Here is a 20,424-nt window from a genome sequence, read left to right as displayed (position 1 = left end):
CTAGCAAGACATTCCTGAATTTCACCTGGACTTTTTTGCCAATATAGGAGCAAAACATGGCATTTCCTTTGTCACCCACTCCTATTCCTTGGTATTAAAGACAACTGCATCATACAGTCTTATTTATATGACCCAGTTCCAATTTAAAGGCCACTAAAATTTTAATTGTCAATTCTTTTTGCAGGACTTCCCACATGCTAGTTTTCTGCTTTCATTACAGCCCAGAATTACTTTCACTGACGGAACATCCAGGATTTAGAAAACCAAATAGATGGTCTGCGCAAAGCAAATACCTAGAGAAATATGGTAGTAAGAAATCTTTAGTTTATACAGAATTTCAGACTTTGACCTGGCAGAACTCTAATACTTGTATTTAAACACTAAGAAGATCAGGGTGCAGCTGTTAGTAAAGGTCTTGATAATATTTTAGTCTTCAATTACTCTCTACAGGTAAGATAAATTTTACTCATTCTTTGGTATATTTCTATGTTCCCAAATTACAACTTCATCAAAGCACATGTTTAATTCCCACATTACTTTAACAGCAAGGTATCGTATGCATACAGATTGACCTAAAGAAAAAAGACTGAGTCACTGCAAGTGACATCAGTTGAGACTGGCATGGATTCTTTTTTCTTATAAGGGAAGTATGACGGTACTTCATCTATGTTATAAGTTGTCAGATAAAAAAAATAAGGACCAGGAGTTCAGTGTAACCCCCTGTATGTATTGATACACATTTGCAAAATTGAAGGCAGCTGAAATGTTTGAGATGTGTTCAAAAAATGAGAAAGAAGAGGATTGGTAATTGGAAAGTCACCTACCACCACCACAAGTAGCTGAGCACTCCGACTGCACCGTCACCCAGGAGTAGCTATGTTTTTTGACAGATGTCTTGTTTTCATTGCTGATTTTGGAAAATGTATATTCCCAAGCTATCCCAGGATTTTTGCCTTGTAACAGGATCTATAGAGGGGTATTTGGAGTTTGTTTAAACAGAAAAAAAGGGAGGGGGGGTAAAAAAAAAAGAAAAGGATTCTGTCATTTTGAAGGAAGATGATCTAAACATGATAAACACATAATATATTTATACGTAACATGTTTGTGAAAGAATTTTCAGCAGACCTAATTTTTTGATAAACTAAAACCCATGGAAGTAATTCCTAAACAGCAAAGTGTTTGCTTGGACTAACCCCTGCAGGGCATATAACAGAAGAGTGCAGAAATACACGGTTCAGCATAACGCTCCTTTCAATCAGAAGGCATTAGACTGATTGGTGAAGTACAAAATCCTTCAGTAGATGTGAAATAGCATCCCAAGACTTGGCAATGCAGTATTAGTCGCTGCCCCTGCCCCAGCTGTCGGTGCTCTGCTCCTGCAACTGGCCGATCCCCGCCTTCATGGGGGGCTCCCTGGCAGGGGCTGGAGTTTGCCTGTGGCAGTGAAGTGGATGGATTCAGCATTTAGGGATGGGAGAAATTTCCTCTCTTTTAGTAAGCAAAGTCCAGGCTAGCTGATCCTTCCAGAATGCCTTCTATGAATGAAGAAGCCTTTGCCCATTCAGTAAGCAGGACTCAAATGCTCTACTGAAAGAAGCTTGAGCAAAGCAGTAGTACAGCTGTGTGGGGAGTGGGAATAGAGGTAGTTAGAAATGGCTTCCTCGTTCTTGAGGGTCAGGTTATAAAATAGATATTGTTGGGTTTTTTTCCTGTAAAAAAAAAAAATTCTATGCAGACTGGTGATAAATTTTGTTTGGAAGACCCTCAGCTGGTATTTTTTTTCATGACTGAAGCTGATAAAACTTCAGGCCAGGAGAGGACCCATTCCCTGGGGGTCTGCAAGGGAAGAAGGATTGGAAAAATTTTTTATTCATGATTTTAGCATGTGTTAGAAAATGTATAGAAAGTGTGATTACTGACTGTAGTAACAATCTTTGTCATTTAACTCAGGGAGCTTAGCTCTCGGGGGTGTACTATTTTAGTGGTGAATTATAGTGCAGTTTTCAGGTAGGCAACTTTCTAAAATTCACTGTATTCATTTGAAGTCTGAATTTTAATCAATGCAAGATGCATGAACATCTGAGACACACCTAAATTTGGGGAGAAATTTCTATTTAACAACATTTATTTTAGAAACTATTTTTGGCAGCAAAGTGCATTTATATTCATACTTAATAGAAAAAGCGCAAGCGTTTACAGCTACAGAGCTCTATTAAGTTTTAATTCTTCACCAATATGGATCTGGTCATAATAATATAAAGAGCAGGTGTAGTTAACCTCAGTTCCTAAATATGCTTTTTGATAAGCACTACATTTCAAGCACAATTCCAGTCTATATTAATTATTACCATTAAAAATATTAATAAAATATCAGGTAAGTTCACGTGATGTCTAACCCGAGTGCTTAAGCAATCCATGTAGGTAGAACTGATCTCTGTATAGACTGGTTTCATAAAATAACAACAAACTTCAATGTATGTCATTTAAGACCAAGAAATATAATAACATTTTGAAATGTAGCCAAGGGTTTTAAAGTATTCTGAAAATGTATCTACTGGAAAACAGAAATTACCCATGACAGTGAAAATTCAGACCAAATTTACATGACCTCCAGCTCAATAATGTTGAACATATGAAGGACCTGGACTGCATACTGTTTACTTTTCTAGAAGAAAGAAAAACAGATGCTATATTTTCCATTCTTAATAGCCAAAGATTTTATTTCAGTCAGTGAACCTTAATAATGATCCAAACTGAGAATATAGGAATTAGAACTGTAAAAGGCAAAACACTTCCAAATGAATTGGAGAGTTACGTGCTTTCTCATTGGAAGATTCAGATTAGAAGATCCTCCAAACACAGGGAAATTAAAGTTTTTCATATAAAAGTTTTCATCTCACCCATCCAAGCTTAATTCATGAGCACCTTAGAATACCTATGAGATTATGGAAGAAATAGATCTGAGGGTGACTACTGACTTCTCTATTTTTACTGAATATTCTTGGTAAAAATAATATTTCTATATCCGCTTTAAGGGTGAGTCATATATATATGTATATATGATTTTACATCATATATACGTATATATATTTTACAAGAACAGGATTAAAATCAAACCCTCTGAAATTAGAAAACATTGAGACTGCTGTGCAACTGCATGCTGCCCTGAATCTCTGGATCGCACTCATACTGTCTTTCCAGAAAGCCTCGCCCACGTTCAGTGCTCACAGCACTCGGTGCTCACTAATGAGCCTGTTATAAAGGTTCCATATTTTACTCTATGCTCATTCATCACTGTGTGGTTCTGTGCCCTATTTGCAATGCTCTATTCAAACCATTGTCAGTGTAACTTTTTTCAGGATCTTTCCCTTTTCCTTGGCTACTCATCACTATCTGATGTAAATGTTTTATAAGATTTAACAGCCCCTTCAGATGAGGGAAAATGTCTCTTCTATATAAAGTTTTATTTTTAGAAAGCTGTCTGACTGCTGATAGCAAAAAGTCCAGCTCTGTTAAAACAGCTGTTCCACAGTCACTTTGAATCTTGAACCTCAAGTCCATGGGCATTAGAATTTCTAGAAAAAACAGGTTGCAATAATATGCATTCACTCTACTGTCCTTTTCTTAAGGACAAATTGAGAGAAATAGCTAATGTGTAAAGTTTCAGAACATGTACTTCAGGAAAAAAATAGGGTGCATTAATCCTAATAAGAATTTAGCCCTTGAAAACTATTCCTTAATTAAACCAATTCCTTTCCCAGTCCTTCTTAAAGACCAGACCTCAAAATGCTTTAATTTGCTTTTACTCATTAGAAGGTCCTACGAGTCCAAGATATTAGCACAGATCTCAGCATCTTAGGCAGCCAGAAACAATTTGAAAGAGTAGCTTTGTTTTCTTCTTGTGTTGGAAAAGATCTGGCTAATGTATGAACAGTCAAAGTCAGATTTCCTCTTTCATGGTCCTATGGGGATGCACTTTCTCCCATTTCAGGAGGTACTCTGTGTTCCTTCAAGGGCACAGGCTGAAATTCTATCTGGCCTTTTAGTAGGTTGTGTCAAAAGAGGAGGAGGTATTGTCCATACCTCAAGCGCTTCTGTAAGAGTTAGCTCTCATCTCATTTGATTCTGACAACTGTCATAAAACTGCTATGGCAGTAGCCAAAAAACCAGTAAAGCTTAAAACTTTTCTAATAAAAATATCTTGAACTGTTAGACTTGTCTAATCAAAGTGCTCTTTACTTTGTGATAGTAGAGGCAAGAAACAGAACAACTGCATCCTCAACAACAGAATTCAGAACACAGAAGAGGGAGGACGAGAAGATAAAAGTGGCACCAGTTTTAGGCCTGTTAGAGCAATATTCTCCTGGTGCTTGAATAGAGTGAAGAGACCGAAGAGCAAATGATCTTGGACGAGTTAGAACAAAACACGTTAGTATCTATCACTTCAGAGAACAACCACACAATGATGTAAGAAACTCGCACCCTCCAGCTTAGTGAGTGCCTGGGGGGTAAATCCTGCACCCCAACCAAGCTGGGCCATACACATTTTAAGACATAGGGCTACACTCCCTTCTCGTGCATTGGAAAGTAGACACGGTTCTAACGGGCAGATGAAGTGAACTTCCTCTCCGTTTCCTGGCCGGCAGCCAAAGCCAGAGCCCCTTCCCACCCAGCAGACTACGAGAGGGAATGTTTACAACGGAGGAGCTGCATCAGAGTCAGGTCTCTTTCCTCCTGGATTGTCCCAGCTATGTAGAAAAAGGGCAAAATCAAACTCTGGAAAAGTGGTGGAGACAGAATATTGCAGGGCACAAAAACATATGCTTTAAAGTCCCTGGCGCTCAGCTGAAAAATAGTATACAATGTATAATGTTCAAGTTTTCATCAGGAATGCAATACTATTGCAAAGTTGCAATTTTGCCAAAGTAATGAGCATATAAAAAGTTTTCTATCGTATTTTCAATCATTCGTTATAAAGTCCTTCCTTAACAACCCAATAACTGAAGTCTGCATATACAGCCAAGTTATCAGACCTACAAATTTGGAAAGACCTCCAGTGCTAGTCTACTTAACTGGATGCATTCCAGCATCTTTTCAGCCAACTGGCATTTGCTCCCAAATTTACAGCTGGCAAACAACCTCCTTAAACATTTCCAGTTCCTCAATAGAACTGTTTAATGTCTACCTTTAACACACCAACCACCTGACTTCAGACACAACACTCAGCAGCTCTGACCGCAGGGCGCAGAGTTATAAAATTTACAGCTTCTTGAGTTTGAAAACCACAGACTCTACGGCTGGAATCTGCCAGATCTATTCTGAAGGAAAAGAACTGTGGCTTTCGCTTAGGGCACAAAATGTTAAAACAATGGATAAATTGAATTCTCCTGAGTAAAGAACCTTTTCCTTTTGCTGCTAATTTTGATTTCAAAGCTAAACCAATAAATTTTCTAAACTAGCTGTGCATCTGCTCCTTTGTGTGAGATTACTTTTTTTTTCCCATGGCTATCCTAAGTTTCCAATACAATACTCCATTTTGCAGGTCAAATTTTTAAACAGCCCATCAACATTGCTTTGTTATGATTGACTCCGTGCTTTTCAGATGTTTTCTATTGTAAGACATGTATGTGAAGTTACTTGCAACACACTAAATTAAAAGAGATCACTTTATGCAAGATAAGGTCCTCTTTCTTCCATAATATTCTGTTCAATGTATAGGAAAGCATACTAACGCCTGGCATGTAACAAGCTGAAAAAACAACTCATTATCTCTGTGAAGGACTAACAGACATTTACAGATCACTTACAGAGTGAAGCTGAGCATAGAGAAAAAGCCAGGTAAAGGAATAACTACTGTTTGCCCATAGGTGCTTCATGTATTTTCATCTTTACTCACTCTACATGTGCACAATTTACAAAACAGGCACGAGCCCAAACTTTGAATCCCAGTATACATGGCAGCTCTGATCTGAGTCTTCACATCGCAGCTACATTTCCTGGGTCACTCCCATGTTTTGTAAGTCTTGATTATTTCTTTAGGTGGATGTAACAGAGTTAAGCAATCTGCAGCGAGCCATCAACTGCACCTCTAAGGGCCGAGGGACAAGTTCGTCTGTGTGGAAGACTGGTGCCTGGCTGCGTTACGCTTGCAAGACCTGCAGTTTTCATCCACTGTGGATCTACATGCTGTTTAATAAATATTGCAACATCCAACATCCTAAGCCAGATTCTGATTTCTCTATTCAGTCAAGATTAATTCCACTGACTTTTATGAATTTACTCTTGTTTCAGTAGGATAAATCTAAGCGTGCAGCATATGATGATGGTGGAAAACTGTTTAAAACAAGTTCTAAAACAGGAGCTTCAAAGGAAAGTGAGAGAACACCTGTTTGGAAAGCACCAGTAAAGGAAGAATCACCCATTGGTTACTTAAGCCATACTTAAGCCAAACCTTAAAACAAAAGGGGTTTTATCCCTTCAATATTTCTAAAGTCACTTTAAACACAATCTTAACTAAAAGCTTGTAACAAACTATTGTTTTTCAAGAAAGTCCACTAAGGTCATTAGAAGGGGAAAAAAAAGAGTATCCTTGAAAGGTCCTGTATGATCTCATTTCTATTTCAGCTGTTTCAAATTTATCTTCTGTTGTTATTGTGTCTCCATTTTTTTACTGTTCACATGCTAAATGTACAACCTTCAGGGATACTGTCCAGCTAATCTCTCCTCACTAAAGGAGAACCCTTTTATCCATTGTGTTGAATCAACATCTGTATCTTATAAGTACATCTTAGCTCTCATTAGCTTACTTTCTCTTTAGGGGAAATCAGTACAAATTTATCATCTAGTAGCTAATAATAAATGTGATGCTTTATAACTGCAGCTTGGCTTTCTCCCAGTGGCAGCTAGATCATCAGTAAAGTCATTCCACCTGGCCTCCTTTCTCTTTTTTTCCCTATTGATAAAGAGGAAGTGATTTACTGGTTTTAATTAGACATATTCCTGCTTTGAAGCTCCATTCATCTTCTCTTCCCGTGAATGTCTGCCGCTTTGCAAAGCATCCTTTCCATCTGTTACTTTCTGCTGTCAAAATAATTTTTTTTCGCAAAGGTTTCACAATTCCTGGATTCAATATTTCACTAAGTTTGAGGTAAACTTCAGTGAGGATACTGATCCCATCTCATCCTGAAAAACTTTACAGTGCTTTCTCAAATTGGCTTTGAGTTCTCAAATCTGTCAATTCTTCATCCATTTATTGATAGAATGGAAAGCCAAACTATTAAACTCTCGTGCTTTTAAGTTAGTTTATCAATCCCTGGCCATGCAACGTTTTTCATGCCCACATTCAGTTTCTTTTGTCATTTCAGAATCCTTCCCGTAATTCAAGTCAGTCATGGAGGGTGACCGAATACCTTAACAAATGGGTGTCACAAGTGAACCTCATACGAGTTCTGTATCGATAGAGCCCTGTGATGGCAACGTCCCTCGTCCCCTGCTAGCCTTTTCTGGAAAGAATTTTCAGCAGTTAGTGGTGCCCAATGGCAGCCCTTATTTCCAAAGCTAGACAAATGATGAATTTGCTGTTTGTTTCCCCTCAAGTTAAGCATTTTTCAGTTAACAGAAAACCACTGACAAGTTCTTCAAATTGAAAGTGCTGACCTTAGATTACCTATGACCAAATGACAGATAAATAAGCTGAATATATTTAACTACTTTAAAAAAGAATTCCAGCATGTTTCCATTTAAGATGAGACAATTATGCTACAGAAACCATATTTGAAAAACCTGGTATTAATTTCTGATCCTAGATTATCATTTAACTATCATATTTCTACCACTTTGACCTTTGCCTGTTATTTCACTGTTTCAGAACTGCCTTCTGAATCCATGAATATTTTTCATTTCAGCTTTCATTGGTTTCTACAAGCCCACAATCACCAAAGTATCAATAATACTAACTGCACCTTCAGAAGGACACAGATACACAAATTCTGAAGGGCACTGCTTTACTGGGTTACCTCCCTTGCCTTCCCTCCCTCTGTGAAATTAATTCTTGAACAATCCAGAAAGAGTTCTGATGAGTTCTAAAATCTCATCATGCGTTTACATTTCCAGTAGTTGTGCTAAGGAAATACTAGTCCTACACGTTTAATTCCACATTCTTCTCACAATGTTCTCTTCCTCCTCCTCAGAAAATATTTGGCCACTAGAGTTTGTATTTTTTCTCCCGCAACCTAGTTAAATTACAGACTCACTGTCCTTTGTCTTCTTTGGTAAGACTTGTTCCCATAATTACATACATATAATATATGTAAATATATATATATGCGTATTTATTTTTTGGTGAAATTCCAGGGTAAACAAGAAAAGCACTTTATCAGTCTTTTTCTTATTTCTTACCCATTTTTGAATAGTGGTTAGGACTGCAAAGTCTGATTAAATGATACATGCCCAGCTGAACTATTGGAAAACCTGATAGAAAAGCGGACACATAGGCACAAACTGCACAAGATATAAATACAAAACATTCAGTAGAATTGCAAGGCTGAACTTGTGATATGCAAGACAATAGGGTATTTTAACATTTTTTTCCGTATTTGGTTTTCATCCTCTCTTAATACATGCTTCAGATGTCTCTTTCAAGAAAATATTTTGGGGAATGACTGCATTTCAAAGGAAGTGATTGCCTTGAGCACAGACTTGCCAGACCTGTCTGGACCCATCCTTGGGAAGCACTGGTCCCATCCTCTCCTGTGAATGCTGCTCAGCAGACGTGCATAACCTGAACTTTCTGGGTACAGGCAGGCTGATCCGCATTCAGAAAGACAGTTGAAAAACCTGGACTGTTGGAGTCACTACACAAATGTCTAGCAAGACTACGACTACAAAATTAAACGGGCACAAACTGTGTTAATCTGTCTTTCAGATTATAGTGGAATGGCAATAAAAACACCTACAAAACCTTACATTTTCTGCCCACCTGAACAATAAAAGTTCCTGTGTTTATGTGTGCAATTTATTCAATTTCTCAATACCTGCACTGTGCGTTTTTACAAGGGCTAGCACTGAATTCTTCTGGAAAAAAAACTAATCTAGAAAATAAGTATTAAATTTCTTTTTAATGTGACCTAGTTAAAAATGAAGAAAAAAAAAATCTAAACATTACAGGAAGAAGTTGAGGTCCAAACACTGGAAAGCCTTATCTTATTGAAAATCAACTTAATTGGATAAAAAATTGCTGGCAGGACTTTTTTGTATGCTTCTTTGAAAATTACAGATGAGAGAAAAATAAAAACCAAGCTACAATGTAGTACACTTAAACATTCCTTTTACAGCCTTCTATCAGTTTCTGGTATTTATAGTTGAAGTAGGATTTGTTTAATTATTACTGCTGCAAACAGATCTTCAGCAATATGTGTGTTTTCTCATAAAAGCATATTTCTTAAGTTTTCATTGGCATTATTGCTCCTTAGAGTTATTGGTAAATCATAAATAATGCAGATATCTGAACACACAACATTTTGCATCTTTTTTTCAGAATTCAGCTTGTTGAATGTTGCTTAAATTATTGAAAGGGTAAAAAAATCTTAACTACGGCTCATAGATATATATATATATATAAAATTGGGGAATAAGTAACTGTAACATCTACAGTCATTAGAGTCCCCAGTTACCAATGCCAGTGGTGTAGGTATTTCAATAAAAATACAAGGGAAGTTTAAATAAGCTCTCATAGGAGCAATAGCCTCCAGTTAAATGTTAAATCTTAATAAAACTGTTTAGCATAATTTGATAGGATGAAAATAGAAGTGTTATTTGGCATTAAAATTTTTTCTTTAATCTTTATTCTGCAAAGTATGTGCACAATACGCAGCCAAGTCAGTCATCTTGCAGACAATTTATTATTCATACTTTAGCTCTATAATAATACAGTTCAATCTACTTTGTATTATGACAATAAGATTCCCGAGAGTTCAGCTTAACACTTAATTGTATTTAGAAGGGTGCTTCTTTCTTTGGTGTAAGGCTATTTTGGAGATGATTTGCAGACAGGGAAGTCTACTTGTAGACCAAACTCTTCCTTGGACTAACATGTCCCTATTGATATATATACTCTAAATGAAAATTCTTCAACAGAAAAAATGTTTTTAAAAGGCATTGCAAATTGTGATAATAATTTGTGAAAACACACGCCCTTAGCCCATGTCAAACTGGCCGTTCAAAAATGTGTGTTCATCCTAAAGTGCTTTAACATGTGTTCATGGTCCATGAACTTCACTGATTCTTACAGATACCTTTAAGTACATTACTCAGTATGAATAACAGTAAGGCTCTTCAGTATTCCAAATAAAAACTTTACTGAACAGTTGTGAAAGTTTAAATAATCCTTGAAGAATATATTACATGTCACAGTCTATACTTACTGTGTTTCTTAGTTCAACAGAACAAAGCTCTGTAAGGGAGACAGGATGCAGAGTTCGGCTCCTGCTAAACTTCTGCAGAGAGCACTTTGCAGTTATGGTGTTACACGGTGGGGCAAGAACCACGGATTGCTGCCTCAGAGACCGGGTAGAGCACTCGCTCTCACGGTCCTCGAGTGCTCGCCAGAGGAAGCTGTGTGTTTGATTGTGAGCTGACCAGAGTATTGCTGGAAGGTGTGGGAAGGAATTGAATCCCTTCTGGGGAGGGCTCCTTCCTTCTCACAGGGAAGCATTCATCAAAACAGACATAACGGATGAGTTACAAAGCCAACGGTTTGCTAGAGCTTTCTAACAAAGCAGGCAAACTACTGTAGCTAATTGGGAGTAAAGACTTTGGCAATTCAGCCAGAAATGGACCCCCAAATGTTCTGATACATTTTAAAAGAAAATCTAGTAAAGTAACCTAATGCAGAGAGAGATTTTTCTTAAAACAGAAGTATTCATGACCAATTTCAAAATTGCAATGCTGGAACAAACCATGTAAGTACCAAATTTACTTTCTGCTAAATACAGTTTCAACACAGGACATCTGGCAGACAGAGTAGGTGATACAAATTTGACTGGGAGATAAACATATATAAAATTCATTATTTTAGATGCTATCACCAATAAAACTGAATCAACAGAAATGACAAAGGAGCCGATGTGTGGTAGTTTGACCATCTGTGTCCCAAGGTAGATTTAAAAATGGCTACATGCGCCTGCAGTTTCAGAAGCAGCATTTGAAACTGTTACCATTACACCTTGCCATAATGTTAGATTTAATTTTTACATCAGTGAATTTTATTGGATACCATTTATGGGATGTGTTTATAATCTCTGTTACCACTGTGCAGCAACTGAGAAATAATGCTATATGGTGTGTTTTACACACCTTCCTTTTCACAGAGTTTGTGACAGTTTACTAAACTTCAGACCTCAATAAACTGGTGAAAGTCCTTTCAATCTAGCATGACCACACAATTAAGTCTGAATACTGTTGTGACTCAACGCTATTCTTTAATCTTGCTGAGAGCTACAGTGCAGAGCGAAAGCTGTCGTTACTAATTCTGTAATAGACATCAAGGGAAGAATAAACAGAAGCAAGCTTACTTCAAAGACCAGCGTCTCATTAGTCGGTCCTGCCGCATATAGACTCTCTGGATGGTTAAAAGAGCGTTGATAATCAAAAACTGTTCCAGCGAAAGAGAACTTTCCTGGCCAGTCAATTGTCCAGTCTCCTGTTAGATAATACTTTTTACTGAGGTTGCGCACTGCAAGGTAGCTGGTCGAGATTTGCATTTCCTGGAGCTGTATACTGCGTGCTCCTGCTGGAATACTGACCACGGCATAGTAGTCTGAAATGAAAGAAGTAAGCAACATTTTTGCAATTGTCATACAGGTAGAGATGCCTTATAATTTTTGACCCAATTTTAAATTTTTGCAGTTTAAACAGTATTGAAGACAGCTGTTCTGATCCACCAAAGTTACTTTGTTTTCACAAGGAGAAACCAGTTCTGATTTTAACCCCCCCTACGCAGCCCGTAATCAGAGTAACTCAGAGGTATTTCAACTCCTGGAATTTTGCTTTGTGATTAAAGACAAGAAAAAGCAAGTTCACCTTAGAAAAATGCAGAACAGATGAATGGTGGTTTCACTGTAATTGTTTTACCGTGTTTTCCCTGCAGTTCCCTACAGTAGTTGGAAGGTACTGCTTCCATCATGGACAAGGTTTTTGAGTTGAGATGCACTGGGATGCAGAGAGTTTTGACAGAGCCCTGTGCACCACTGGATGTCCCTGCTGTGAGCCATTGCACTGAGCATGTGAGCATGAATGAGATCTCACTCATTCTACAGTCAGATGAGACACTGCTGACAATCTCCAACACGTACTGCGCACAGCTAATTTTGCAGAGCAGTCAGTTTAAATTATCTTTCTAGCACTGCATCTCTGTATTACTATATCCTAAACAATTTCCTGGCCTATATTACTGTAGTATTGACATGTCTTATGATCAACAGTAAATGGATCTTCAAAATACCCCTGTGGGTATAGAAATCTGCATTTTATGCCTGAGAAACTGAGGCACAGTGAGATATTGTTTCAGAAGAAGCCTGTGACAGTCCACTAAAGAAAAGTCCACCTCCCAGTGACTGGATCATCTGTTGAATCAGCTGGACAGCTTCCAGGAAACTTAATTTGAAAATGGACATGGAAATACTGTCATGTTTGGCATTATGCTGTGTATCGCTTTTTATATCTTCTACAGTCCCATTCCAGTCAGCTGTTGACAGCTATTTTTTTCACTTACTTGAATCCTAAAATCTCTTTTAAGAGGAAATTCACACGTAAAGGGAAAATGTGGCTTAAGAAACAAGAGGAATGCTTGCAAATTAACTAACCAAGACTTATGGTCATAGCTTTCTTGTTACGAAGAAACAGGAGAAATGTGAACTCTCCTCTCACTCTCCCTGTGATTTTCAGTTCACATCTGGACTTTTAGCTACTGCCCGAATGAGCAAGGAGTCATATACATTACAGGGGGATACAGCAGAGCAATGAGTTGATGATCATGTGGAACAGCTTTCCTTACCATTAGCTTTGTGCTGGATCAAGTATTGGCCTTTAAAGAACTTGCACGTTGAATTATCTCCTTTACAAACTCCACAAGCATCCAATACAGCTTTGGAACCAAGTTCATGATCACACCCTACTTGCTGCAACCAAAAGGCACAAGTGAAGGACTCAGACATAAGGGAATTTGAAGAAACAGCTGAATTTTCCATAAAGGAGTGAACTGCCCACTTAAAAAAATAGACATTGGGATTGTAAGAAACTTAATTTTATCTTACTTCACATATTCCATCAATGCAAACATCATATTTATTTGGAGAACACAGAGTTCCATCCTTCACTTTGCTGGACATTGCAAAGAAAAAGTCAAAGTCTTCAGCTGTGCAGTACAATTTACATCTATCTTCCTCTGGGAAAAAACAACCCAAAAAACAAGACAAGAAAGTATTAGCAGACCTGCAGCACCATTTGGTTTTTAAAAAAAAAAAAAAACAAAAAAACCAAAAAAGGCATTTGGCTATTGTTTCTTCCTGCATCCTAGATGAATGCAGGAAGCTACAAGGATTAATTGTGTGTGGTGACATATTAGGACCCCAAGATGGGCAGAAATAACTTACATTATGCTATTTTAAAAGAACCTGTGGGTTTCACTCTCCACAAATGGAATCAAGAATTCAAACCAGTGTGACAACAGGCACATTGCATTAGGTCTGCTGATGTGGCCCTGATTTCAGTTCCACTGGTTCACAGTTGAAATTTTTTTTTTTTATTTAAGAGAAATGGAAGATTGTAATAATTTAATTTTTAGTTAAAATTTGAAAAAGATATAAGATGGCACAAATGATCAGTTCAGTTGAAAGCTAGGACTGGGGCCAGATTTTGCCCTAAAAAAAAGTGCTTTTCCTCTAAAAAATCCCAACCATTGTCAATCAAATTTCTTCTTATACATGGGTGGTAGCTTACACTTATAAAGGGCTGATTGATTCTGCATAGCTAAAAAGAGTCATACAATTGTAAATATTGTCACAACTGCCAAAATACACAATTTTAATACAAATAGTAAGTGCAACAAATAAAACGGTGTAACAAAATTTTGAAGAACATGAAATTGGATTCAGAATAGTATCCTTTTATTCTTAAATGAGCAGCTGGATTTTCAATAGCACTTTCTACAGAGGCAAGGCATCTGCAGCAATTTTGAAAACCAGATCCTGTTTTCAGGACTATAAATGTAGATCTTGGGGGAGATTTTGAAAAGCAGCTAAGAGAGTAACACAGGCGTTTTCAAGTTCAGAGTCACTTGAGGACATCTTGCTTTTGAAAATCATGCCCTTTGTCCCTAATTTTAAGCTCCTATTCCTTTCAGTAAATGCAGCCCCTACCTTTAAAACCAATATAGGCTACCTTAATTTCTGTTAAACAAAATGCATTATGCTCTCTATTGTACAACACCCATTGTTACATGCTGTGAAACTATTTCCTCTTTCCCTGTTCACAATGGCTGTTAGAACATAGATTTCTGAATACCCACGAAAATGTCTGCAAAGTCTTTTGAAGAAAATATAATTGGGCTATGAATGAAAGTTACATGTATGTGTATGTACATATATATATATAATTATACACTTATTATCATCAAAAGCAAATGTGTGCAAGTGCTAAACAAAGCAGCTACAATGTGACATAATCCAGCCACTTTTATTCAAGTAGTAGCAATTGCAGCTCCACATTGTGTTTTCAAACTGCAGAAAATACTTCTTGTATCTGATAAAAATGAATACTGATTCAAAATATTTGCAAAATTTAGATGCGTAAAGTAAAAATAAACTTTGCTTGTACAAAAGACAAATAGTTATTGAGACCTGAACTTTATAAAGATCTCTTAGTAAAAGATGACTTTAAAAAATTTATGCCAGTACATTGTTTGTTTTTCCAATTCTCATGGGACTATACCAGCAGAAAAGTCAAGAGGTTGATTTATTGTTACGTTTCGAAATCTGAGAACATTCCAAAGGAAGGAAGATTCTGGTAGTGTTCTTCTGGGAGCTCACATTTCCCATGCTGAAAAATCCATGGAAATTGTTTTGTTTTCACACTAACAGATATGTAATATAAAATGAAAGAGAGGGGTAGCAACAGCCAGGGAGTCATGCTAAGGACAAAGGTTTAAATTCCCAACCAAAATGAATTCTGCATGTTCGTACAGGCAGTATCGCACAGGAGGCCGGATTCAACTATGCTAGAAAGCAAACACATCTCCAATAAGCCAACTGAATTTCTATTTGCTTACATCAGGGTGATATTTGCCCAAATAATATGGATGAATTACAGCTTACAGCTTGCTTCCTGCAATCGCCTTTGTCCATCAGAGCTGCGGCATAATTACCTTCCACTTTAGTATATGGCTTCCATTTGTAGTACCATCCCCGGAAAGGTTTGCTGTTGTATTCTGCACACTGCTGGGCACGGAAGTCCAAACTATTGGCTGGACATGGTTGATTATTACAAAGTTGATAAATACGACTGGAACCTTGGCAGAATTTGCCACCATACTGTGGCCTGAAAAAAAAAAGTAAAAAAAAAATTCTTTTGCAAAACCTACTTTTTATGTAATTGGCATGTTACATGTGTATTAACAGAGAAAATGAAAGGACAGGTTGTCTTAGGAGAGGAGTATTTCTTCTACGGGCCATTAATTTTCACTGTTCCTAAACCCAAGCAGAGCAGTTGCCATGAATTATCTACTTGGATCACTGCAAACTCAGCAAAGATGCAACCATCTAGAGGTGAGTCATGTTCTCACTAATTTAAATTTATAGGGCTATTTTATATTGGCTGGTTTCAATCTTGTTATATAGCTATTTTTACTCTGCTGTAACCCAGGAATGAACATGTGCAAAGAATTACCTATCACAATAAGAGTTAATAAAGGATAACATAACACTGATCAAACATAAACAGAATGAATAATTACATTTGGTTGTTCATTTGTTTTGTAAATCATTTTGAAAAAAATGTGCTTTAAAACAGTCAAAGGAAACAAGGACTCTGCACAGTTGCCCTGCTTTAGGAAAACACTGGAATTCACAGAGAACTTTAAACATGTCACATCCACTTCAGCAAACTTTAGCTGGGCATTTCCCTTAATTTGAATGAAAATAGCATATTCTATTACTTTGCTAGTATCTTCTGTTATCAGAATCATAGTTTTTAACTATTTAGTCTATGCACATGACTGTAAGAAATGCAAAATGTAAGACTTGCTCTTTCTAAAGTGACTGAGAGGTCTCACAAGCTGCTGAGAAATGTATTCACTTTTGTATTCCTTATGGATATACACAGGAATTCACTGGTGTTATTTTTGCAGTTTCACAATGCTCAGATATACATCTGCAAGTACTGAACCAAATCTTCACCAAATTCTACAATCTGTTTGTCTTATTATACAATTTCTTGCGTCAAGCAAAAAGAAATGTAAAAATGCACATATTTATATAATGCTTCTTAAAAATTAGGGAACATACATGCTTGGAAGACAAACTATGACCTTTCAGTGGACATTTTGCCCATTTACACACACATTCAGGAAAAAGTCAGACTAATATAAAAGATACTGAATAATAATAACAAATTATTAATAATAATTATTATTAATAATAATTGTATTAAAAATACAGTTGCAAAAAGTATGATTTGAGTTGTTTGTTTAAATCCCTACACACTATGTTATAATTATTCCCCATATCAAGTATCCCGTGGAACTTCTCTTGACATGCATCTGACTAGCGGAACATGGAGACAGCCTGGTGCAACATGGATGAGTAAATCCAGGTGCTTTTTCTGTTTGCTTTATTACAAATTTTAACCCTCATATGTGCTAGTCTCTAACCAAGTTGGGGCTTGGGTTTTATGTTTTGAATCAGCTTTGAATGTACATAATACCTGGCTTTTCCAGGATTCTGGGCTACAAAACAATCATTCAAAGGAAGAGGTGGAAACCCACCTGTTCCTCTATTTAAAACTGGGTTAAAGCACCAGCAAAATGTGTTGTGGAAACAAAACAACTTCCAGTGACTTTTCTTGAGGTCATCCACTAGCTACCCCGACACCGGGTATAATGGCAAAGGTCTTAAAACGAAGTCAGCTTTTCTGTCCTAGTAGGTGGCAATTCAGTTTGTGACAGGCAGGGAGGATATGTAACATCAGTAAAGTCAAGGAGTATTTATGTTGACTTTGTGCAATTGGTGAGAGATTTGAGTTAAGGCAGCCAAACTGCTGGGTCCTTACTCAATTCTCTACAGACTTCCTTTACAGCTTCAGCACATGTATGATTTTTTACCTCCTCCAGCCCCAGAAAGCAAATCTGCTTTAGCATAAGGAAAAGAAGCAACCTCCTTCCAAGTAAATTCCACCAAACAAGCAATATAATAGAATTATTTATGGCTAGATCGTGATTTCTAGCCACAGTCTTGCCTTTGAGGATGGTATAAAATTCCACCAAACTAAGGGAGCACTGAAAGAGGCATTTTGTTTCCCAGCTCTGTTAAGACATTTTAATATTGCAGTACACTCCCATTACTGAAACTGTTGGCCAGAGAATTATGGAAACTTCCCCACCTTCGATTTTTACCAACAAGATGTCAGTAAGAGTTAGGTAATCTACAGGCAACTAGAACCAGATCTGCAAAACCTAATTTCTGAGAAAATACTATTATCTACACTGACAAAATCACGCTTTTATTGGTGATGTTTATACCACCAGTATATTTTGGTTTGACTGCCTACAGAAGCTCTGTTAGTACAACTGTGCTTACAAAGGAATGCTCGCACAGAGGGTATTCCAGTATTTCTATAGTGGTACAGTGGTCCTAATACAGATATAGCCTAAACTTTTCATCCATCTTTGTACCTTCCCAGCATTGGCATGTAGAGGTAAAGATACCTGCGTGAATAGATGCTGTTAGGGCTGAGGCCTTGCTGAGGATAATTACAGAAGTGAGAAACTCGGTGAGAAAGGCCAGCAAAAAAACAGTCTCCGAAGAATGATTTTTAAAAGGAGTGTAAATTCAAAGATGTAAATATTCCACTTCATATAAGACTCAAATATTAAAATGCTACAAGAGTAGCTTAAATTAATTTTGCAGTACGCTTTTAAGAATAGACTTAATGCACAATGGAAGTAAAATGGATATTCACTGCAAAGCAACAGAGTGAGAAATCCTGCAATTAATCTGATCAAGGAAAGTATTTTATGCATTACAAAGGAAATAAAACTCTGAAATTCTGGACTCCTATTTTGTCATGTTTTATAATTGTTTAAATTCAAGTGAGAACACTTCTGCTCATATTATGATAGTATCACAAAGGTAGACTATTTTATTCTGCATGAATTTGAAAGGTCTACAAGGTCTTTCACAGTCTTCCATTTTAATTAGTATTTTAAATGGCATCATTACTTTGCACCAGTTTACATCTGCATTGTCTGTAATCACTGTTACAGATGTTGTACACAAAAGATTAAAAAGACACGTTCAAGCAATTTTGTTTCAGTTTTTTGATTGCACACATGCCTAAATCTCCATTCTACTCTTGCCGAACAATGCACTATTGTGAAGTGGGCAGGATGCAGTCCCACAGATATGATTTAGGTATTAATTTAAATCTCTCGGGCAGTCTTCAGGTTCTTTCCAGCTAAACTATTAAATTATGTAATCTATTTCTATCTTGGAAAAGTACCTCAATTGTAAAATGTTGTGATGTATGAAAACCAGATCCATGAAATCACACCATGACAATTTACAGAACTGTAATGATTTTAGCAAATCTGCATAGTTCTGTGCTCTGCAGATGACCTCCATAGGTGTTTGTTGGTATGAATTTGTACATAACTCTGGTGGTAATTCAGAAGCCATACCCAGAGCTGCCTGGGTGTGGTCACAAGACCTGTCTTAAAATTGTCAAGAGAAAGGAAATTGAATTGGTTGGATATTATTTGCAAGAGGACAATTTCACATACAAACACAAGTAATGAGATTTTCATAAGCAGCAGCCTGAATTTGTGTTCTTCACCTGCCTCTAAGCTCCTAATAGGATGCATCACCTTTAAAATCATTGGAAACGTAGAAATCTCCCTCAATGTTCATAAGAAGTCAGTTGCTTTGAGAAATTTGAAAACCTTATTTTAAAGTCCAGTCAGTTCTTCAGAGATCCACACCCCATATCCTAATCTCTTAGAGAAATAGATGTTATTCTTTGTCATTCACAAAATTTTGCTGTCCAAAAATGTCTATCAAGCTTTTGAACAAAATAAACATTAGGTCCTACACAAATCTGGATTAGGAAAAGTGAAATAAATATAGTACATATGAAATAATATATGTACTGAAATATATAAACATCTGAAATACATTTCAGAAGTTCAAAAACAAAGGAATCATTATTCTTTGTTTATGTGTAGTTATAGAGGTGAACAATGAACAGTGACTTGGTTATAAATCATTCCATGTGGTGTAACACTGAAAATGGATAGTATCATTTTTCTAATGATTCCACATTTATACAAAAATGCTGTGATGGGAAATACAGCTACCTGGATACTTGTACACTGTTGTGTGGATGGCTTATTTATAGTCCTGTCATTTCATCACTCTGACTCTGAGAGAGATTTATAGTATCTTCTCTTTGCTCTAACTGAATTATCACTAATATAATAAAATCAAATTTAGTATAAACACGATCCCTTTCTGGTATCAAGTCTTGGTTACATCAAGTCTCGCATCAATGCTTACTCTGAATGCAAGTTTTAAATATGTAACGCTGCAGTAAAAGACACCCTTGATGTTGAAGAGCTTCTATTTGAAGACCATTTGAAATCATTACCAGTTATAATAGTGCACCAAACTGAAACATTTCAATTACTGGACATTATTCTGTCACACAGGGAGAGCAAGGGAAGGCTTATGAATAAATGCAAAGGACAATGTGCATACATACAAGCTTAGCAGGCAAAACAGGGACCAGAGTAGAAAGACCAAAATATATATATGACATGCAATTGAAACCCTGCATTCTCTTGCTAAATCGTTTAATAAAGGAAACTATCCAAGTCATTTTATTTATCAAAATACACTGAGAAACAACAGAAAAGGTTGAGAAAATGCTCTGCTATGGATCTGCAAAAATTGGCTTGACTGAATGTGGGTAATAAAGACTATTTTAACTAACTCACATTTTCCTATAACATAGTATATGAAGCGTGGATATTATTACTGCAGCACTGTATAGTAGGTGCGAGGCTTCTTTAGAGCCTCATATAAACTGTGTCATATTTTCTCTGTTTTTTATTACTGCAGTTTAAATGTTGTTTTTATTGTGTGCAATGAAGAATACACG

At 36.8% G+C, this 20,424-nt stretch overlaps 1 protein-coding gene across 3 annotated transcripts in view; it reads right to left on the bottom strand.

The window, feature by feature from the left end:
- The window catches only part of ADAMTS18 (ADAM metallopeptidase with thrombospondin type 1 motif 18), a 195,343-nt gene that overhangs the window by 15,968 nt on the left and 158,951 nt on the right, over positions 1-20,424 (bottom strand). For all 3 annotated transcript variants that reach the window (XM_075765519.1, XM_075765518.1, XM_075765520.1), the window contains 5 exons: positions 15,419-15,591; positions 13,311-13,441; positions 13,052-13,175; positions 11,571-11,815; positions 825-966 (listed from right to left, as the gene is read on the bottom strand). In XM_075765519.1, coding sequence (XP_075621634.1) covers positions 825-966; positions 11,571-11,815; positions 13,052-13,175; positions 13,311-13,441; positions 15,419-15,591 — 815 coding nt within the window. The remainder of the gene's footprint in view (positions 1-824; positions 967-11,570; positions 11,816-13,051; positions 13,176-13,310; positions 13,442-15,418; positions 15,592-20,424) is intronic.

Source organism: Balearica regulorum, chromosome 13 (assembly GCF_011004875.1).
Source record: "Balearica regulorum gibbericeps isolate bBalReg1 chromosome 13, bBalReg1.pri, whole genome shotgun sequence".
Classification (NCBI taxonomy): domain Eukaryota; kingdom Metazoa; phylum Chordata; class Aves; order Gruiformes; family Gruidae; genus Balearica; species Balearica regulorum.
This window is presented reverse-complemented; position numbering and strand designations above follow the sequence as displayed.